The sequence below is a fragment of the Sorex araneus genome, chromosome 1 (assembly GCF_027595985.1).
Source record: "Sorex araneus isolate mSorAra2 chromosome 1, mSorAra2.pri, whole genome shotgun sequence".
In the NCBI taxonomy this organism is placed as follows: domain Eukaryota; kingdom Metazoa; phylum Chordata; class Mammalia; order Eulipotyphla; family Soricidae; genus Sorex; species Sorex araneus.
The window spans coordinates 333,649,718-333,673,254 of NC_073302.1; the positions used below are offsets into that span (position 1 = coordinate 333,649,718).

Below are 23,537 nucleotides of genomic sequence, written 5' to 3' on the forward strand. Positions count from 1 at the left end.
TGACCTAAGTTCAATTCCCAGCATCCCATATGGTCCCCTGAGCACCCCCAGGAGTTATTCCTGAGTGCATGAGCCAGTAGTAACCCCTGTGCATCGCTGGGTGTGACGCAAAAAGAAAAAAAATAGTCAAAGGCTGGTGCAGAGCCAGGAGTAACCCCTAAGCATTGCTGGGTATGACCCAAAAAATCAAAAATAAATAAAAAGCCAAAGGCTGGAAAACAATCTTACAGGTAAACAATTCTCTTAACAAGGCTGGGTAAGGATGAGATACAATCTTCACACACTTTCCTCTAAGGAAACTTTTTGGATCAATTTTAGTGAATTATTCATAACAGATAATAAAAAAATATTTAGGTCCTGCTTTGGAGGCAAGGTTTGGGGGTCAGAGTGGAAACATTTGAAATATGGTGGTGGATAGGTGTAATAGTGGTGGGATTGGTGTTGGAATATTAAATGTAACAGATTATTGTGAACAACTTAAAACAAAACAAAACAAAACCCCCAAAATGCTGGGTGGCCGTACTTACATCACACAACACAGAGTTCAAATTTTCAAGACTACACACTGGGGCCAGAGTGACAGTACAGCAGCTAAGGGTCTGCCTTGCACACGGCTGACCTGAGTTTGATCCCCAGCATCCTATATGGTCTCCAAGCCTGCCAGGAGTAATCCCTGAGCACAGAGCCAGGAATAGGCCCTGAGCACTGTTGAGTGCCGGCCCTAAAACAAAACATAAAAGGCTACAGGGACAGGAATGGTCATTTCTGTCCATCTGCAAGGGATCGATACACCAAGAATTCATTCCTAAACATATGCACCTAATGATGGACCATCAAAATACTTAAGACAATTGCTAATAGACCAGGAGGAAGATACTGACATTACAATAGTGCCAGGCACTTTGACATTCCCCTCTCTCCATAGGACAGATCAACCAGGCAAAAATGAGTAAGGAAACTGCAGCCTTGCAGGAAGACCAACAATAGATGGCCTAACAGAATACATGGGTACTGGATTTCCTCACAAAAGGGCAGTACACATTCTTCTCCAGTCCACATGGGACATTGTACAAGACAGACCATATGCTGAGTAACAAAACAGATCTCCATAAAAATCAGGAAGACAGTAATAGCCTTAAAAATAGAAATTTATCACAAACAGAAAAGGGGAAAATATTAAAGCTTTTGGAAATTAAGTAAATAAAGATGAGAGTAAGGGAGCAACAAGTGGTCAAAGGGCACAGCCTGAGCTGGTGAGGGAAGCAGGCACCATGGGGTGGGGAGGGGAGGGGGTGCTGGCTGGAACAATGCGTGCATGAAGCTATAATCAGGAGCATTTCTAATCATGTTACCTCAAAACTGGGAGAAAAAAATACTAAAAAAAATATGAAGTTAAACATTTTTTAAAAAACGTGTAAGTTCATAAGGCCCAACAGTAGCAGGGCAATGGTCCATAAATGGGAATGTAAGCTGACACACACATATTAACTCATAAAGCCATCAGTGTGACCCTGGGTGGTCCTCTGAGGAGAGGCGGCACAGCCAGCTTGGCCCCTCGCCCCCACCATCTGTGTGTGCCCTCCAGTGTCACATCTATAGGCGCCTGAAGTCCGTATACAAGACCTGCGGCTATGGTGCACAACCTCTGGTGAGTATCTACAAATGGGTGAGCACCACAGCCAAGGGTGTACCCTGATCATCACAAACAGGGAAGGAAGAGAAGGAGGGGAGAGAGTAAGAAGTTAAAAATAAACAGCAAAGTGCTTAAAATCAAACTACCCACAGAGAGGAAGGTTCAGCAACTAAGAGACATCCCCAAACTGTGAGGCAAGGATGGGGCTGAAAACAATATAAAAACTAGAAGACGACCTGAGGAACAAGGACTCTCCCCCCACCCTCAGCAGAGACGTCACGTCTCCTGACTCAGGAAGAGACAATTGGCTTTATTCTTTGGAATAAAGGAATACCATCTACAGTGGAAAGCAGAGTAAAGAACAAAATCAAAGAATTTCAAACACTGAAGAACAGACTGTGAGAGAACTCCATTCCTCAGCATTTCTCTCCTTGGTCCCCAGAACTATGTAGCAGGTAAGTGTATATTTTTCAGGGAAATAATCAGATAACTCTTTGGAGAAATAAACTATGTAAGAAAGAAGACCTAGAAATACTGATGTGAAGAATCCACACAAACAGCTCACATCCCAATGGAATCCTCTATCAGAGAAGTTCTGCAGAAGTGTTTCTAATCAGGGCTGGAGCAATAGTACAGTGGGTAGGGCGTTGCACGCAGCCGACCTGGGTTCAATTCCCAGCATCCCATATGGTCCCCCGAGCACCGCAAGTGATTCCTGAGTGCAGAGCCAGCCAAGAGTCAGCCCTGAGCATCACCAGGTGTGACCCAAAAGCAAAAAAAAAAAAAAAAAAAAAGTGTTTCTAATCAGGTTTTATCCTGCTCGTAACATAAATACAAAGAATTAAGGACTGCCAAATAATTTGAGAAAATTTGTATGAAAGCAACCAAAAAACAAGTAGAAAAATGAAAATATAACACATCTATGAGCTCAGCACCAGGAAGCTGTTTACTGAGGAAGAGGGCCCGGAGAGGGAGCCAGTGGCGGAGCACAGGATCAGCCTGTGGGGGGGTCTGAGTCCAATCCCTGGCCCTCGAGTATTCCAAAAAGAGAGAACAGAGGGAGATAATATTTTATTTTTAAAAAAGAAAAAAATTTTTAAAACCCCAAGTCAAAAGAAAAGTCTTTGTTGGTTTTCTTTTGGGATTTTTGGGACACACCCAGAGATCAGCTTAGGGGTTACTCCTGGCTCTGCACTCAGAAATTACTCCTGATGCTGCTTTGGGGACTATACGGGATGCCGGGGATTAATTCCAGGTTGACAGAGTGCAAGGCAAACGGCCTACCTGCTGTACTATCACTCCAGCCCTCAAAGTAAAGGTTTAATTCGAATTATGGGTCTTCTCAATTAAAGGCAAAAAGAAACAGAAAAAGGTTTATAAATTCTGGGTTTTTGTTTGTTTGTTTGCTTTTTGCATCACAGCTGGCAATGCACAGGGGTTTCTCCTGGCTCTGCACTCAGGATTTACTCCTGGCGGTGCTCGGGGACCATATGGGATGCTGGGAATCGAACCTAGGTTGGCCACGTGCAAGGCAAATGCCCTACCTGCTCTGCTATTGCTCCAGCCTCCAAGGTTCATAAATTCTGAAAGAAAGTTATTTTCAGGGGCCAGAGCGATAGCACAGCAGGTAAGGCGTTTGCCTTGCACGCGGCCAACCCGGGTTCGATCCCTGGCATCCCATATGGTCCCCCAAGCACCGCCAGGAGTAATTCCTGAGTGCAAAGCCAGGAGTAATCCCTGAGCATCGCTGGGTGTGACCCAAAAAGAAAAAAAAAAAAAGAAAGTTATTTTCAATCAAGATTCTGTTGATAAAGCTGAACAGAATTAAATACTTTTACATGTATAAAATCTCAAAAATTATTTTTCTCACAAGATTTTACATTTCTTCTACTCAAGGTCTCTACAAGAATAAACTCAGAAAGAGAAACAAGAAAATGTACAAGGAAGCATTTAAAATTAGATGTGTAATGCCCAGAACGGTGAAGGTAGCTGAAACAAGATGAAGAATTCACCTGTTAGGTGCACAGTCATGATGCATTTCCTGAAGCATACAGAACCCGGGAGGCGAACGTCTGGGTCTGCCTGGCAGCACTCAGGGAGCCATATGTGGTGCAAGGGGTCAAGTCCAGATCAGGCGAGCCACAGGAAAAGCAAGACCTTAATGCCCTGCACTATCTCTAGTGTCAACGAGGCAAATACTCATCAAAGAATACTATCACCACATTGATATAAATGCTACAACCTGTGTAATTAGATCAGATTCAAGTGTGAGCCACTGGTGGCACACAGCAAAATCAACAGTGTAAAAGAAAATGTATTTATACTGAAATCATGGATCAACTGACTACTGATTTAACTAGAAACTATGATGGAAATACTCTTTTGCAGAAAGAGTACGTCTAAGATGAGAGATTTGGCTTCAGTGACTGTCACTGTCACTGTCATCCTGTTGCTCATTGATTTGCTCGAGCGGGCACCAGTAATGTCTCTCATTGAGAGACTTATTGTTACTGTTTTTGGCATATTGAATACGCCACGGGTAGCTTGCCAGACTCTGCCGTGCAGGTGCGATACTCTCGGTAGGTTGCTGGGCTCTCCGAGAGGGGCGGAGGAATCAACACAGGTCGGCCGCGTGACAGGCGAATGCCTTACCACTGTGCTATCGCTCCAGTCCAAGATGAGAGATAAACTATAAAAATTAAGCCTATTATTTAGAATATTGAGGTTAACTCAACGAAAGCAACTAGAGCTACTGCGTTTGGAGAAGGGGGCTCTGCTAGAGAACACCTGGCAAAGATTACTATTTTTCACTTTAAAGTCTGTAAGTAAATAATAATTCTGATAACAAGGTTACTCAGTAAGGAAAATGAGAGATACAAACTAAAATACAACATTTCAACAGAGGGAATAACTTTCCCCCCTGTATTTTATTTATCAGATACAGTGATTTCATTTATTTATTTATTTATTTATTTATCTATTTATTTATTTATGCTTTTTTTGGTCACACCCAGTGATGCATGGGGTTACTCCTGGCTCTGCACTCAGGAATTACCCCTGGTGATACTCAGGGGACCATATGGGATGCTGGGAATCGAACCCGAGTCGACCGTGTGCAAGGTAAACGCCCTACCCACTGTGCTATCACTCCAGCACAGTGATTTTATTTATCATCGAAGAAATAAACCAGCAGCAAGCTTCAACAGGGAATATTAATGATTTATATTACTTACCACACCGTGTAATTGGCTGCGTTCAATTCAATAGCATCTCTGGTTAGTTTAAAAGCACGTTCACTTCTTTCATCACGCTGCAGAACAGCCCGGAAATAATCATAAACATCTCTAACTGGAAGAGAGCACACAACTGCATTAGAACTAGTTTTGTTTAAAATAAGAACTATAGGGACTGGAGCGAGAGCACAGTGGGTAGGACATTTGCCTTGCACACAGCTGACCTGGGTTCGATTTCCAGCATCCCATGTGGGCCCCCAAGCACCGTCAGGAGTGATTCCTGAGTGCACGGCTCAAATGGCTGGAATGCTTCTCTGGCACATACCCGGCTCAGGGTTCAATGCCCAGCACTGCGGGTATAGTCCGAGTGGGCCCCAGGACCATGGGGCATGGGCACCTGAAAACTAGCAGGCCGAGCTTCACCAGGAGTAGAAGCTCAAAGAAAGTCAAATCACCAAGTGAACCATCTGGACAGTCACCATAGGGCCTGTCATATACGAAAGAGCTTACTTGTCCAGTGACTCTTTCATATATGCTACATTATATAGCAAAATTAAGCATACACATTCAAACTTATTTTCTCAGTTCTTTTTCTCAAATTTTATTTCTATCATAAATGTTTTGCACCAGTTTTTGGGCCACGGCTGGTAGTATTCAAGGATTACTCGCAGATCAGTGCTCGAGGCCACTCCGAGTGGTGTGGGGAAACCATGCAGTGCTGGGGACTGAACCTGGACCACTGGGTTGTAAAGTACATGCTCCAGCCCACTGAACTCTCTCCATCCCCTGGTCAGATTTCAAACAAAGAATAATCTACACAAATGTAGAAAATCTCCACTCTGAAAAGGCTCACTGGGGTGGGGTGACACAAGGGCCAGAGTCCACTCTGCATGCAGGAGCTCTGGGGGAGACCCTAGCACCTCAGGGCACTGAGCCAAGAGTGATCCCCAACAACAAAAAAAGTTCCACGCTCAATTTCTGTTCCATTAAACTAAACTTCCACTCCTTCACCTCCAAAAGCACCCATTAAAACATATACATGTGTAAGAAAATACGGGTGGGGCCAGAGTGATAGTACAGCAGGTAGGGCACTTGCCTTGCATGCGGCTGACCCGGGTTCAATCCCTAGCTTCCCATATGGTCCCCTGAGCAATGCTAGGAGTAATTCCTGAGTGCAGAGCCAGGAGTCACCCCTGAGCATCACCAGGTGACCCAAAAAGCCAGAAAGGAAACAAACAAACAAACAAACTAAAAACCATGTCATTGAAATTCTATGTATATGCAAGTCTGTTCTAATTCTATCAATCCTTTCATTTGTCTTTGGGTCATACAGGAGGATATTCAGGGGTACTCCTGTCTCTGCACTCAGGAAACACTCCTGGCAGTCCTTGAGAGACTATGTGGAGGCCAGGTAACATATCCTACCACTACAGTATCTCTCCAGGCCCTATCCTCCTAAGTCTAGACAGATGTGAGCACAATATATGCCATGTTCCAGGCATCCTACACTTTCTATTCATGCTTTATTAGAGGTAGTATCCATTAGCAGAAGCCTCATAGAAAAATCACTGGGAACATTTATTAAAAGTGAGATGGACAGGCTAAGCACATGCACTTGCACAAACACATTGCACACAAATGCTCACTCATACTCAGTAACGTGATTCATCACATTATTTACAAACTTCTATAAACAATGGTCTGCATACAGAAAGTTATATAAAATATGTATAAAGGCCTAGGAAAAATCAATTTTAGGATCACTATAAATTCCAAACCAAGATGAATTAAAGAATCACACTGCTTCTGAGTGAGAAAATGAAGACCTGAACCTTCATTGACCCAAGGACTCATTATGTTACTTACACGTATCTACCTATATGAAATCCAGGGAGACTTCAATCCAGCCCAAGCATATCAGGGAGTGGCCTGGTCCAGCCTTGCTCGCTGGGTGTGGCTCCACAAGTCTCGAAATGTGCGCGCACGCACACACACAGCATAACACCAACTCATGTCAAGACACACTGGCAAAGGGTGCAAGGCTCTAGCCCAAGTCAGTGTCTAAGCACCATTTTACTCTCTCTAGAACCTGGGATAAGCTGTTAATTGGTTTTTCTCTTTCCTCCCATGTATAACAGTAATAACTAATGTACTGAGTGAATTTATGCGAACAAAATAGAACAGTTGTTCTAGTATAACAAAAAATAATGTAACAGTGCTCATAGTGGCTCTCTCAAGTCTTTGAACATTTGCATAATGTTTTCTATAATAAGGACATTATCACTTAAACATGTGAGGGCTCGAAACATAGGGGTTAAAGGTTCAATTCAAAGTACCATAAGGTCCCCAATCACTACCAGAAGGGACTCGTTGAGCAGAGGGTAAGCTGCTAGCCTTGCCCACGGCTGACCCATGCTGGATCCCTGGCATCCCACAGGTCTCCGGAGCACGGCCAGAGCCAAGAGTAAGCCCTGAGCATTGCTGGATGTGGACCCAAAACAAAACACAACAAAACAAAAAATACAAATGAAAAGAAGCCTCTCCTCTCAAAAACTGTGACCTCCGCTTTGGAAAGGGTCTCCCAATTAACACCCAGGGCACCCAGCTTACTGCTTAGGCATGTCACTCCAGGGACTTAGCAGAACTGGCGCCAGCAACAACGAAGTATATCCCACAGCCCTCTGAGCCAGCTTTCACTCAACTGTCGGGGCCCACACCTGGTGGCACCCAGCGATTACTCATGAGTGGAGGACTTGGGGGACCATCTGTGGCTGGGACAGAATCTGGGCTGGCTGCGTGTAAGGCAAGCATCCTCCTGCTGTACTGTCACTCTGGCCCTGATTTTCAACCTTTCCACACCTGTGATCTAGCAACAGCCAGGGTGTCAGTGGTTGAAGACCACCGTAATGAATACCGTGAGAGCCCACGAAGCTGCCCTTACTCCAGTGCTACTGCCTGACACACTGCATCTACCTCAAGGGTCGTTAGCCATTTTGATGTCTTTCCCTATATTTCTCTAAGCATATAAATACAGTTTTGTCACTATTTTAAATGAAATTGGTATGTTATCCACTCAATGGCATTGTGCCACTTTTGTGCCAGTCTACAGATACATAGATGAATTTCTTTCAATAGCACATACTGCAGATATGGCTCAATCCCTCTCCCCCAATCATGTTCTACCAGCAGAAAAATACCAAAAAGATAAAATACTAAATGAAATTGGAATTATAAATAAAATTTGATATTCATGAGTTTTTCTACAGTTTTATGTATTGTCTTTTCATTAAAAATGATAAATTCAGGGGTTAAAGATTCTGGGATTATGGAGCATGCCTTGCAGCCTGTGTGCCTGGTCAGAATCCCTGGCACCATTTGGAGACTGTCCTGAGAACAAATCCAGGAATAGCCCCTGAGTAGTGTCAGGTGTGGCCCCTACTGAAACCAAAAAATGACAATTCAGATACAGGGGTTAGGACACTAGCATCAGACGCTGCTGACCCAGTTCAAGTCCTGGCACTGCATACTGCCCCTTGACTGTACCTTGACCATTACTCCCGTTGGATGGTCAGGCAGGTTCCCCAAAACTACATCTCCCCCCAAATTATAACTTCTGAACACTGTGGAGAGAAAATATAATTACAAACTTAGTACACTATGATAGTCAAAATTCTAAACTGTATTATATGCTTTTTTTTTTTCAGAGAGTCTCTTGCCCGCACGCCTGGCTGTCTTCCCCGGGGCCCCTTGGAGGGGATGGGCTCCAGCTTCCCTCCCCACCCTGAGCAGAGCTCCCGGCGGCTGAAGACCACGGGAACCTAGCTACAGCCATGCTGGAGGCCCCTCTCCACACGTTCGGACAGGCCTCATGCATGAAGGTACCGGCAGAGGAACCCAGGGGTGTGTAATCCCATCAGTGGCCAATATCCAGAGAGAAACTTAAAAGCAAGCTCTCAGAAGCCATATCTTTAGCCTATTTCTCCCTCTGGGAGAAACTGGCAATCTTCTGAGTTTCCTGCCCCCATGGGACAGCCTTGCAAGCTCCCCATGGTGTATTCATATGCTAAATCCAGTAACAAGCTGGGTCTCATTCCCCTGACCCTGAAGAGCCCCCAGTGCAACATCGTTAGGAGGGCTGAGTCTGAGTCGAGATGGACTTCTAAGATCTCAGGGAAAGGAGGAAATGAGATGTTACTGAGCCCACCTGAGAAATCGGTGATTAACGGGATTTCGTGTGATTATATGCTTTTTACTTAACATTTCTCAGATATGCCAACACTATAACAGATCTAGAATCTCATGAATATATCACTGAATTCAATGACATATTACACCAATTCCAAAACATAAGTAGATATTTAGGTGATTTCCAACACTGCGTCCAAAAAATGTTGTGAGTAGTATGTACAGTGCTGGCTGGCATGATCAAATACTGTTCTACAATTTTATTTGCATAAAATTCACTCAGTACAGTAGTTATTACTATTAAACATGGGAGGAAAGAGAAAAACCAATTAACAGCTTATCCCAGGTTCTACTTTTTTTGTTGTTGTTGTTTTGTTTTTTGGGTCAAACCCAGCAATGAACAGGGGTTACTCCTGGTTTTGTACTCAGGAATTACTTCTGGCAGTGCTCGGGGGACCATATGGGATTCTGGGAATTGAACCCGGGTAGGCCAGGTACAAGGCAAACTCCCTACTCACTGTGCTATCGCTCCAGCCCCTTACCCCAGGTTCTAGAGAGAGGAAAGTGGTGCTTAGATTCTGACTTGCAGTCTGTGCTCTTCATCTCGTCATACATGTCTTCTAATGCTGTGTATCAGACAGAATCTATACTTGAGCACAGAAGCAGCCCTTCAAAGTTGTGTGTCTTTATATGTGTGTGTGTGTGTGTGTGTGTGAGAGAGAGAGAGAGAGAGAGAGCGTGAAAGGGAGAGGAGGGAGGGAGAGAGAGGGAGAGAGGGAGAGGGAGAAAAGGAGGGAGAGGGAGGGAGAGAGGGAGAGGGAGAAAAGGAGAAAGAGAGAGGGGGAGAGAGAAAGGGAGAGTGGGAGGGAGAGAAGAGGGTGAGAAGGAGGGGGAGAGGGAGGGAGAGAGAGAGGGATAGGAGGAAGGGAGAGAAGGAGCTATTGAGAGAAGGAGGGTGAGAGAGAAAGGGAGGGAGAGAGAAAGGGAGGGAGGGAGGGAGAAAGGGAAAGGGGAGAAGAGAGAGGGGAGAAAGGGAGAGTGGGAGAAAGGGAGAGAGAGTGGGAGAGGGAGGGAGAGTGGGAGAGAGGGAGAGAGAGAGGGAGAGAGAGTGGGAGAGGGAGGGAGAGAGCGAGCAAGTGCACTTTCCAGTGTTACCAGGTAAGTGTCTCTTCCCAAGATGGCCCAGCAGGGCCCCAGGGGAGGCTCAGTTGATAGGTGCCAATCTCTAAAGCAGGAGGAAGCAAGAGCAATTCCTGGACCAGTGGAGGAGCCAAGTGTGACCCAAGGTCACTGACATCTCGGATCCTTTGTGCCATCTTTCTGACACACTGCAACCCAATGTGTGCAAGCATGACCAAGTTTGCGCCTCCCAGGGATGAGCACTGAGGAGCACTACAACCAATCTGTATGGCACCTAGCGCAGTACCATAAGTGTAGCGCAGTACTACCAGTGTGGCATGCAGTGCCAAGGGACATGCAGCTCTAGACATGAACGAACGAAAGGAAGAAAAATGTGTTGGATATTAACCCTGTTCTAGGCTTCATCAGCGAACTGACCCTTTTTCTCCTCCCTTAGAAACTTAACAGTCCTCTTACAAGCACCCCAATCCGAGTTTTCTTTAACCTTTCCTCTGTGCTCTACCTTTCCTTCTGTAGCTACTAAATTCCCTATCAGGCTTCGTTACCTATAGAGTAAAACCTTCTGGTGACTCTGGATTTTCTATTTCCTCTATAACCTTTTCATTGTTTACTACAGAGCAATGTTCTTTGCTTAAACACAGAAAGGCCATTAATTCTATGCCCCTAATATCTGGGAATTGACTGAGTCTGAAATAGATCTACTCCTGGCTTCCTTCATAATTAGTTGACTCAGGCTTCAGTCTGGGTCTGAACACTCGGTTCCAAACACCCCACAAAGCTGTGTCCCCCCGAGGGGTTTCTGGATGGGCCCAGGGCAACCAGTAAAGCTGACTTTGGAATGCGACAGCCTGGAAATCATAAAGCACAGTCCTGATACAAGCCATAATGATTGAAAAGACAGAACTCCATGGGGTAGGAAAAGCTAAACTGGTTTTAGGACTTAGTCTGGGATTTACTTAGTCTGGTTTTTAATCTTAGCCCCTGGAGCCCAGAGAGCTGTTTAAGAATCTATTTCTCTTGGGGCTGGAGCGATAGCACAGCGGGTAGGGCATTTGCCTTGCACGCGACCGACTCAGGTTCAATTCCCAGCATCCCATATGGTCCCCTGAGCACCGCCAGGGATAATTCCTGAGTGCAGAGCCAGGAGTAACCCCTGTGCAGAGCCAGCCAGGTATGACCCAAAAAGCAAAAAAAAAAAAAAAAAAAAAAAAAAAAAAAAAAAGAATCTATTTCTCACTGTGTTTATCCAAATACTGGCAAATATTAGTAAGAAGTAAGCTGTTTAATATGTACTAGCAGCAAGGGAAACAGAAAGGCAATATAAATGCTCGTTGCCCTGAGCCAATTTCTCAGAATAGTCTCAGACAGTGTCTCCTTAAATTAATCCCACGAGAACTGCCTCTGAAATCTTTACCTCTGTAAATAATCAATCATACCTACGTGCAGTTCTATATCTTGGACCCCCTCTGTGAGTATGCTATTCAGCTCTGAAATAAACGGGTCATTTTGGCCGTCAATCCGTGGGTTCCCTCTCTTTGTTCCTCTGCTTGGGAGGCAGCTCTCAGCCAACAAATATGTTATAGCAAGACCCCCACCCCCTTTATCTTTCCATCTGACATTCCTGGGTGGATACCAAAGCTATACTCATTTCCCTCACAAAAATGTAACTGGGCAAATACAAAACCTACCTTCTGCAATACATGTGGCTATATGTTCCACAAACATAAGGACTTTATGTTCTAGACTCTTTGTCCTCTCTTGAAAGAAAGCATAAAATGACACATGCCATAGCCATGCTGCCAGATGCCATGCCAGGCTGTTTCATTCAGGGTGTCCTGGAGAGGGGCGGGTGAGACCCCTCCCAGCAACAAAGGACTCAGCCCTGGCATCCAAAACCCTCCAGAACTCAACCACAGCCATATTCACGGCTGCTCTACACATGCTTGGGCCGAGCCCTCACTCACGAGTAAACCTATCCCATACCTCACGCCACTCATACTCCAAGAGAAGTGCACCACATTTGATGGGGTTTAAAGTAGAATGCAACCAAGCTTAGAGAGCATTGTGTGCTTATATATTATGTATTTTTAAAGATATATAATACATATAATAGAGATTATACTGTCACTGTCAGTGTCATCCCATTATTCATTGATTTGCTCAAGCAGGCACAGTAACATCTCCACGTGAGAATTGTTGTTACTGTTTTTAGCATATCAAATACACGCTGGGGAGCTTGCCAGGCTTATATATAGATATATATCTGTAAAAAATATATAATATATATAAGCACACAAGGCTCAATCCTTAACGTATTAGTAATCTCATATAGAAGGGTTTAATGGCCCCTGAGTGAAATACAACAATCTTCACACTTTCCTCTAAGAAAAGTTTTTTGGAGCATTTTCAGCAGTTTATTCATAACAATAGATAATAGATGATTTCGGTTCTGCTTGGGGCAAGGGCTGGGGTTTGGGATGGAAACATCCAAATTATGCTGGTGGGAGGTGTAAAGTGTAAGGGTGATGGGATTGGTGTTTGCATATTAAATGTAATCAAATATTGTGCACTATTTTATAAAAATTAAATTATTAAATTAGAAAAAAAAGGACTTTATGTCCTGATTCATGGCCATGAAACAGTCTGTACATTTAAATCAATTTTTCATTCAGAATAATGGATCTTATTTAGTAACTGAACAGTCAATGGAATTTTCTCTTCCTTGAACTATCCATTCTTGTTCCCTTAGCTTTTCCCAGGAATTCCTTATGAAGGTGCTGGGCAGTGGGTCTCCAAAGCAGAGCTTGGGAGGCACCGGGCCCCTCTGAGATACCCGTGGCCACCTACACTAGTGAGGCCCCAAGTCCCTGCAATGTCAAGAGTTTGCCGAGAGCACTCATGGCACTCTCAGGGGAACAGGGGAACCAAACCAGAAACTAGACATGTGCCCTAACCTCTTACTACTCACTCTGGGCCTTCATTATAAAGTTCTGAATAACAATCCCATTTTAATAGTGTGCATTTTTTCCCATATCACTATTTCCCTATTCCATCGTCTATAGTACAAATTTTAATTTCTGAATTATCTATCAACCTTTCATTAATAGGTCATACTTCTCTATTCTTGCTGTTGTAGATTCTAATCATGATGGATGTAAGAATTTGCAATGCTGGGGCCAGGGAGAGAGAGTGCAGTGGTTAGAGCAACTATCATGTATCAGGCTGATCGCAGATTCAGTTCCTCGTGCCCCGTATGACTTCCTGAACACGCCTACCCAGAGCAAGCGCTCTACTGCTGAGCAGGCTAAAATGTTTCTTTTATTTCCCTTCCTGGGTCTTTTTTTTTTTGGTTTTGGGGCTATACCTGGCTGTGCTCTAGGTTAACTTCTGTTGGGGATCAGCGGACCATATGCCATGGTAGGGAACAAACCTATGCCAGGAACGCGCAAGGCAAGCTCCTTACCCAGATTACCACCTCTCCGCCCCCCTGCCTTTTTCTCTTTTTAACCCAGAAAAAAATAATATAATAAATTATCTTTAACATGAAGAGAAAAGCAGATTGTATGCTTCTCTAACATCTTATTTTAGATACTTGATGGGTGTGAAGATGTTTTTCACTAACTCATGAAGTAACCATGTCTTTACAGATATTTCTTTGAGTGAATTCTCATATAGTATCTTCACACATACTATCTTTCAATGTGGAAGTTTTACATTTTATGCAGTTTTTTTTTTTTTTAAATCTCTTTGGCTTTTTGGGTTATATCCAGAGATGCTCAGGGGTTGCTCCTGGCTTTGCACTCAGGAATTATTCCTGGTGATGGTTGAGGGAACATAGGTATAGGATGCCAGGGATCCAACCGGGGTTGGCTGCACGTAAGGCAAATGCCCTAACTGCTATACTATGGCTCCAGCCCCTTTATGCAGTTATGATTCTTATCTTTTTATTTTTTCCTTAATCAACTGACCCATTGCTCAGGGGACCATATGCATTTAAACCATTGTTGCAGCTGGATGCGAAAGTGTCTCAATTCTGTGTCTTTAAAAGTGTCTTAAAACCACCTCTCAGAACTTTAACTGTAATTTCTTTCCATGTAATATGTGAAAAAGATATATATTTTCTTATATCCAAACACATAGCCAACTTATTAAAAAACCACTTGATTAATATATCTTTTTTTCACATAAATATCAAATGTCTCTTATCACATATTTCATGACCAATATTTAGCTATTCACTAAATTAAAAAAAAAAATTTTTTTTTTTGCTTTTTTTTTGGGTCACGCCCAGTGACGCTCAGGGGTTACTCCTGGCTCTACACTCAGGAGTTACTCCTGGTGGTGCTCAGGGGACCATATGGGATGCCAGGGATTGAACCCAGGTCGGCTGCTTGCAAGGCAAATGTCCTTCCCGCTATACTATTGCTCCGGGCCCGTATTCACTAATTTATTTTTATATCAGCTCTACATAATTTTATCAGTCACTGTCACTGTCATCCCATTGCTCATCGATTTACTCAAGCGGGCACCAGTAACGTCTCCATTGTGAGACTTGTTACTATTTTTGGTGTATTGAATATGCCACGGGTAGCTTGCCAGGCTCTGCCGTGCGGGCAAGATACTCTCGGTAGCTTGCTGGGCTCTCCGAGAGGGATGGAATAATTGAACCCGGGTCTGCCACATGCAAGGCAAACGCCCTACCCACTGTGCTATTGCTCCTGCCATTTTCATATTTGACAAGGTACATCTATTCCATTCTACTTCCTTTCCAAATACTTATTTTGTTTTTAAGCCACACTGGCAGTGCTCAGGGCTTACTCCTGGCTCTGCACTCAGGGATCATTACTGGCAGGGTGTGGGGACCATATGGGGTGCCAGGACAGACCCCCGAGCAGGCTGTGTGCAGGACAAATGCCCTACTTACTGGGCCCTCTCCAAACATTTCTTAGTATTATTTCAAAATCTGGAAGGAGAAAGAGAAAAAGAATGCCTTCCCCTACCTCTCTTCCTTTCCTCCTTTTTCTGTTGCATAGGAATCACACACACTTGGCTGCAGTGGATCTAAGACCACCCAGTTGCTCGGGACCAGGAATCCTAGTAGCAAACAGTGCTACCAGGGTCACTTGCATGTGGGACGGTGCTGGGACAGAAATGTGGCTGCATGTCTGAAGGCAGACACTCTACCACTGAGTTATCCTGGAGACCCTAAAAAGGATTATCAAAGAGGTCCGATCTTGGGTAACAGTTTTAACTGAAAAAATATACATATATATAAATGTGTACATTTAAATACAAAACCCAAAAATATCCCTACAAAAGATAGTATTCCCTTTTACTTATTTACCCTTTCCTACAACAGTTAACATTTGCATGACCTTCAATTTACAAGGCATTTTCACATTCACTATGAAAGAATACTTTGTCAAAGAAAAGAATCCACTCATTTTACTAACAGTAAATGTATTCTGACTGAGCCTAACTCTACATTTCAAATGTCCATGCTTCAGCAACTAGTTTACTCTAAATAAGACAGTAACTCATTTTTGTTGCATCTTACATGCAAATTAAATATAAAAAACATAACCACAGGGTAGCAGACAGTATAATGAAATATTCCCTATGCATACTTAGAAAATGTTCATTCTTTGGATAATATAAAACAATCAAAACTAAGCTATGGGGGCAAGAGAAACAGCACAACGGGCTAGAGTGCATACTTTGCGTGCAGGAGTCTTGAGTTTAATCCCTGACACCATACAGTCCCCTGCCACCACCTGAAGGGACTCCCACCTCCCTCACCGCTCCCCCCTCCCCCACACAAAAAAAATCAACCTCCACAAATGATAGTTTATCCTTTTTAGAAGATGGGAACAAATGTTAGGAATCGAACCTAAGGCCATGTATAAACACCTGAAGCATGTACATCCCACTGAGTGACATCTCTGGTCCCAATAGTAGCTTTTCCTGAGTTATTTAGACATTTATTATTCCAAAGTATATCACCAACCTTGACACATAGTTGTGAATTTTAACTTTGCTACTAAATTGAACTTAGAACTTTACCTCTAAAAAAGTAACTTAGGGGGCTGGAGAGATAACACAGCAGGTAGGGCATTTGCCTTGCATCCGGCCAACGCGGGTTCGATTCCCAGCATCCCATATGGTCCCCTGAGCATCGCCAGGAGTAATTCCTGAGTGCATGAGCCAGGAATAACCCCTGTGCATCACTGGGTGTGACCCAAAAGGCAAAATAAATAAATAAATAAATAAATAAATAAATAACTTACATTTTTCACTATAAATGATCTGGACCACTGGATTTGGGCCATCATTCTGCGGCACAGGATCTATGTCAGCCCATTCTGCTCTGTCTCTGAAATACATGTATTTTTTAATGATTATGTTCAAATACTTAAAAAAAAGATGTTACTTGTAAAGACTGCAACAATTACATTTACATTAGTACTAGCAATTTGCATTTATCTTCAAGTAATCAAAGCTGGATTCCAAAACCATGTAGTATTATCACCATTTTACATATTAAACTTTCATAGTAAAATAAAAATATTTTTATCAGATTAAAATAAGTTAATAGATCAGCAGCTTTCTCAAGTGTTTATATAAGTGAAAATATTTTTTATAGTAGATGAATAATTTTACATTAGAAATAAATGGAATCCATTGGTTTATTAAGAAAATTAATAGTAAAGTCATTATTAACTAACTTAAGTTAATCAACATTTAAACATTTGAATAAACAGTAAACTGGCATTTTAAAATCAAAGTAAACACATTAAGAAGTTACTAAGGTGATCATCAATGAACAGGCTATGGAATCTTAGTTCTTTGAGTTAGAATACTTGATTTATCTCTAACTAGATGGGAGGCCTTGACAAAGCTACTTTTCTTCTCTAAATCTGTTTTATCATTTGTAAAAGGAAAATGATAATAAAACCAAACCAGTCTCAGAAGCCTGTTTGGGTTATTAAGATAACATGTTAAGCACTTAAAATGCACACAAACATACATATATACTGCATATACATTAGCATATGTGATACTAATACCCCATTTTGATATTTCTGTTCTGCTGGGGGTCACATCTGGTGGTGCTCAGCTCTTACTCCCAGCTCTGTGCTCAGAGGTCATTCCTGGTGTTGCTTAGATCTGCAGTGCCAGGGACAAACCAAGGATGGCCATGCAAGTGCCCTAGCTGATGTACCATTTCTCCAACCTTATGTTCAAATATGTGTGTATGTCCATACGCGCACACGCACGCGCGCGCGCGCGCGCGCACACACACACACACACACACACACACAGAGTACATAATAAATTTAAGAGTAAGCACTAAGAGAGACTAACACCCAAGAGTAGTAGAGATAAGGACCAGGAAGCCTGTCCCACAGCTTAGAAACTGGCCTTACATGCTGGGGGAAAAGGCAACTGAGATAGAGAAGGGAACACCAAGTAGAGGATGTTGGGAGGACCCATTCAGGTTGGAAAATGCGAAATAAAAGTAGACTATAGACCGAACATGAAGGCCACTCAATACCTCTATTGCAAACTACAACACCCAAAAGGAGAGAGAACAAAAGGGAATGCCCTGCCACAGAGGCAGGGTGGGGTGGTGGGGGATGGGGTGGGGGTAAATGGGCACTGGTGGAGGGATGGGTAAACGATCACTGTATGAGTGAAATGCAAACACAAAAGTTCCTAAGTTTGTAACTGTACATCACAGTGATTCTCTAATAAAATAAATGAATAAATAAATAAAATTTAAAAATACATGAAAGTACAACTTCTCATTTTAAAGTGATGTTGGGATTTGTTTGCCTAAAACTCACCTATGAATAATTTTAAAAATCATGGTGTCTTAATAAAACTTTCAAAAGAATTTAAAAAATAAAAATAAATAAAAAAGAGTAAGCACTCAATCAGTAGTACTTGACATCATCAATATTCAAATAACATTACAGTGACTACGGGTGTCAAAAAGACATTTTGATGCAATCTGCCAGTGTGACCCAATTCATTTAGAGCACACTTGTACTATAATGTTCTGTTCACTCACATCTTAGTTCTCTCTATTGATCTGCTTCTGACAGGGCATCCAGACAACCCTGAAACGGTGTTTCCTACAGAAGAACTACAGAAGCATCTGAGGAGTGGTATCTAGAGCTCGGGAGAGGGGCCGAGAAAGAGGAGACTCAGACACTCAAGTGAAGAACAGATTAGTAATTCGGAGATGTCTAGGAATAAAGCACCACCAGAACCAATGTAAGTCAGTAAAACTAATTCCATTAACAAAATCTGGAGTAACTTTTCCTTTATTCATAAAATCATACAATCTAAAGAATTGGGAAAAACAAGAGCCAAATAAAACCAGACAGACTTCTCAATCTTCTGCAGGTTCAAATGGGCTAGGGAAACGGCATTAGTGCCAGGAAGCAAACATTTGGTAGGGAGAGGACAATGCTGACCAAAACTGGGGACAAGAGGCGAAAAAGTTACAGTGTACTCACCGCCTATGACACATCACCCATCTAGTGTAGGTGCGACGGCAGGATAGGAACACAGGACAGACTAAGAACCCAAACCGTCCAACCCTGCAGGCGGGGCTTGGCCCACTGCACCCTGCCGCTCCCCGTCCCAGCGGGGTGCTGGGACGACCGCGCGCCACCCCGAGTCACCAAAGCGCCGTCCCCGGCCCCCTGCGCCCCCCACCGCCTCCCGCGGCAACGCACCAGTGCCCAGGCACCACGGCCAACCCGCACCGAATGCCCGCTGCCCAGGCCGAGTGACCACCGACGGTCGGCGGGGCGGCAGCGGGCCGGGGCCGAGTGACCACAGACGGCTGGCGGGGCAGCACAGACCAGGCACAGTGGCCACCGACAGCCGGCCGGGCAGCAGGGGCCGGGCCGAGTGACCACCGACGGCCGGAGGGGCGGACGGGGGAGCCGGGCCCGCCGTGGGCGTTACCTGTACAGGACGTAGGTGGGAGAGTCCAGGTCCAGAAACCCGTCGTCCACGGGGGCCGCCATCGCGCCTCCGACCTCGGCCATGTCCGGCGGCTGCGGCTGCGGCGGCGGAGGCGCAGGCTGACCCTGCTCTGCCTCCCCGACGCCGGCGGCCGCCGCCATGCCAGTGCAGGCCCGACACGCCCCCTTCCGGCCCCGCCCTTCCGGCCCCGCCCCTCGGCGTCGCTTCCGGGTCTCCTACCACCGAGATGCGGGCCAGAGCGCTCATTCCGGTTCTCGGCCTTACGCAGCCGTTCCTCGGTTGGAGCTGAGACTTGAGAACGCGCTGCTGCGCTGGCCGCCTCATGCCGACTGCACGGCCAGGGTAGCGGCCACGCTGTGCCCACCAGCCCCTCCGCCTTGGCACCAGCTGGCCTGTGCCCGCCCAGCCCCTCCACTCTGGGCACCAGCCTGGCCCGTGACCACCAGTCCCTCCATCCTGGCAACAGCTGGCCCGTGCCGGCCAGCCCCTACATTCTGGGCACCAGGCTGGCCCGTGCTCACCGCCCCTCCCGCCCTGGGCACCGGCCGGCCCGTCCCCACCTGCTCCTCTGCCCTGGAGCCGGCCCGTGCCCACCGGCCCCTCCACCCTGGGCACCAGCTGCCCCGTGCCCACCAGCTCCTCCACCCTGGGCACCAGGCAGGTCTATGCCCACCAGGCCCTCCACTCTAGGCACCAGCCGGCCCATGCCCGCCAGCCCCTCAGCCCCGGAGTCAGCTTGTGCCCTCCGGCCTCTCCGCCTAAGAGCTGGCCCATGCCTGCCAGCCCCTCCGCCCTGGAGCTGGCGCTCATCCCTACAGGGCCTCCCTCCTCCTTTGCGCTTTGGTGCAGCCTACTAAGTGCCTGCACCGCAGAATTCAAATCTGGAGGGTTTCTTCTTTATTTTTGGAGTTCTTTTTTCTTTTGAAATTTAAGTTCTAATTATCCCAGTATGTGTGAACAGGCTAGGTCAATGTACATTTAAGTAGTATTTACTGACCATTTATGGCCAGGTTTGCTCAGAGCTGGAAATAGTCTCTGTGTCATGGACTTTACCTTCTTTTAGTTTTCTTTTGAACTTGACATTCTAAGGGCTGAATCACAAAATCCCATTGATTTCTCGAGGGGGCTCAGTAACCTCTCCATTTGTCCTATCCCTGAGATTTTAGAATCCTCTCTCTATTCAGCCTTCCCAAGGATGCCACATTGGAGGCTCTTTCAGGGTCAGGGAAATGAGATCCAGCTTGTTACTGGCTTTAGCATATGAATATACCATGGGAAGCTTGTGAAACTGTCCCATGTGGGCAGGAAACTCTCAGTAGCTTGCTAGTTTCTCCCGGAGGGAGAAGTAGGTTATAAGATATCACGTGGCGGCAAAGCAGCCGCACGCTTCTGAGAGCTTGCTTTTAAGTCTTTGGATGTTGGCTGTTGAGGGGATTACACACCCCTGGGTTCCTCTGCCGGTACCTTCATGCATGAGGCCTGTCCGAACGTGTGGAGAGGGGCCTTCAGCATGGCTGTAGCTAGGTTCTGGTGGTCTTCGGCCATCGGGACCTCTGCTCGGGGTGGGGAGGGAAGCTGGAACCCATCCCCTCCGAGGGGCCCCAGGGAAGACAGCCAGGCGTGCGGGCAAGAGACACTCTGAAGGGCTGAATATGCCACCATAAAGTATGAACTGTAGGTGTCCAGTATACATGCCACCCCAAAATATGCTCTTTGGGTATAATGAGCTGTTGGCATGTGGAAAATTGCAAAAACTGGCAGGTTTCTTTAAGCTCTTTTTCTCTGTCTAAAGATGCATTATCCAAGTTTTTATATACTTACTCCCTGGGTTTTGGAAAGTTAATGGGGACACCACGCCCATAAATATTGCCAAAATTTCATATCTCCCATCTATTCCTCTCATTCTTTTAAAAAGAAGTGTCCTTTAAGAAAACTGTCTCTTTCCTTTCCCTATTAAAATGGTTTTAATTTGCTAATCCATCTAAGTGGATTACTAATTTTTCCTTAGGGATTTCCCTAGGTAACTCTGAAAGCTAGCTAGGAATTAATTTTTTTCACTCTCTACACTGAGATAAGGTTTCACTGGGGGCTATTTGAACAGATCCCCATGTGCCAGGTAGATAGAAATGCTCACTTAGTGCTATTCACATGGCTCACTATAGTCTCTGCACTCAGGATGACCCCTGGTGCTGTGGATTGAACCTTCATAGTACACGCAAGGTAAACATCCTACCAACTTATTAGTGTTCTTGTTTCAGCAGCACTGCAAATGTCTGAGAATGAATTGGACAGTGACAAGTTAAAGGAAAAATCCAGGGTCCATGGTTAAGAATTTTGGATTTATATGTGGTTTGTAGTAAAACAGACATAACATAAAACTGCTTTCATCTATATATTTTTAGGGTTCAGGTACTTTTGTTGGTATTATTTGCTTATTTGCAAAGAAAAAATTTTATTCACTGAAGGATCATATGTAAAATAATTTCTTCTCTTTGTATGTTTTTGTATCACAACATACATATATATACATATAAATATATAATCACCATGAGATAGTTACAAAGCTTTCATGTTTTTTTCAGTTATACAATGATCAAACACCCAACCCTCCACCAGTGCACATCTCCCACCACCAATGTTCCTAGTGTCCCCCGCATCCCACTCCTTCCCCTGACTCTATGGCAGACAATCTCTGTTATACTCTCTTTGTATTGTTATAAATAGCATAAGATGTCGCGTGTGCGGCCATGCGCTCCTGGAATTCTAAAATTTTAGATAAATAGCATCTGGAGAAATCTTTGCAGCAAGCTACCCGGTTCAGAGATTCTTTTGTGTGTCTCTGGATCATGGCTGTTAAGGAGCTTAAGTAGCAGACGGAGGCAGTTTTGGGGCATGACCTCCAGGGTCCCATGGGGATAGAGGGACGAGAAGGACTGTCTCATGCCCTATCCCTTGAGGCCTGGAGTTGCCATCATTGAACTCGCATACGAGCACTTCTCGTTGGGTTCTGGAAGTTGGTGGCTGCCTGGATTCTTAGGGGACAGGTGAAGGGGCAACGCATACTCCCATCTGAGGCACCCTGGTGAAGTTGGCCTGGCTTACAGTCTGGAGGCATCTCTGCAGTGAGCTGCTTCGTTAGGAGATTCTTTGTTATTTTCATCTATTTTTAAGTATTTGGTTTACTGGCATTAAGTACAATCACAAGTGCTACCATCACTTTTGAAAAACACAGGTGGGACCCAACCCTCCCCCCAAAAAAGCAAAGAAGAGGGAGGAATAGAAATTTATTAGTCAGGGGCTGGAGCAATAGCACAGTGGGTAGGGCGTTTGCCTTGCACGCGGCCGACCCAGGTTCGATTCCCAGCATCCCATGTGGTCCCCTGAGCACTGCCAGGAGTGATTCCTGAATGCAGAGCCAGAAGTAACCCCTGTGCACCGCCAGGTGTGACCCAAAAGAAAAAAAAAGAAATTTATTATTCACAATAGCCAAAATGTGAAAACAACCCATTTATTAACAGGAATGAATAAATAAAAGGTGGTCTGAATATACAGTGAGATATTATTCAGTCTTGAAAACAAGGAAATTCTAGAACTAGAGACATAGTACAGTGGATAAGGTGCTTGCTTTGCATGCGTCAACCTGAGTTTAAGCCCCAGAACCCCATATATTCCCCCAAGCACTGCCAGGAGTGATTTCTGAGACCAGAGCTAGGAGCATTGCTGGGTGTGTCACAAAAACAACCCAAAATAGGAAACTCCAATTTATGATACAATGTGGGTGAGTCTAGAATATATGCAAAGTAAAATAAGTATAATTTCATTAATATGAAATGTCTAGAATAAATTCACATTCAAAAAGTTGAATAATAGTTACCATTGAGTTGGAAGGAACAACAAGGATTACTAAGGAGATATCACAGAGTTCCCCACCTGGTGAGTTGTGGCTTTGCAGGATTGCCTGGCAATCTAAACTCATGGGTGCTTGCCCATAGTCTTGCATTCTACATTTCATCTTAATATCTGAGTCCATAGCCAGTATTTAAAAATATATATATATAATGGCATAGAAAATATCAGGGCACAGTGCATTTAGAAAAAAAAAGTATTCTGATTCATGGGACCAGGCCATACCGCAGATCCTGAACTTCTGCTTGTGCTCCATCATTTCAGGTGAGGAGTCTCTGCGTGACATCACTGAGTCTATTCCAGAACTGGAGATAGAGGCCCTCTTCTGTCAAGGTTCCAGCAGCCTCCACATCCGACCTGAATAATAGTTATTTGTAGGATGACATTGCTGTGTCCTTTCCCCCTTGCCACAAGGAGCTTAGGTTTATCCCGGTCAC

The 23,537-nt window shown here is 44.6% G+C and overlaps 1 protein-coding gene across 2 annotated transcripts in view; it reads right to left on the reverse strand.

Annotated features, from left to right (window-relative positions):
* FNTA (farnesyltransferase, CAAX box, alpha) overlaps positions 1–19,367 on the reverse strand; it is a 44,912-nt gene extending 25,545 nt beyond the window's left edge. For both annotated transcript variants that reach the window (XM_055123827.1, XM_004606831.2), the window contains exons 1-3: positions 19,174–19,367; positions 16,479–16,564; positions 4,867–4,981 (exon numbers count right to left, since the gene is read on the reverse strand). In XM_055123827.1, coding sequence (XP_054979802.1) covers positions 4,867–4,981; positions 16,479–16,564; positions 19,174–19,334 — 362 coding nt within the window. In that variant the 5' untranslated portion in view covers positions 19,335–19,367. The remainder of the gene's footprint in view (positions 1–4,866; positions 4,982–16,478; positions 16,565–19,173) is intronic.
* Positions 19,368–23,537: the final 4,170 nt, after the last annotated feature.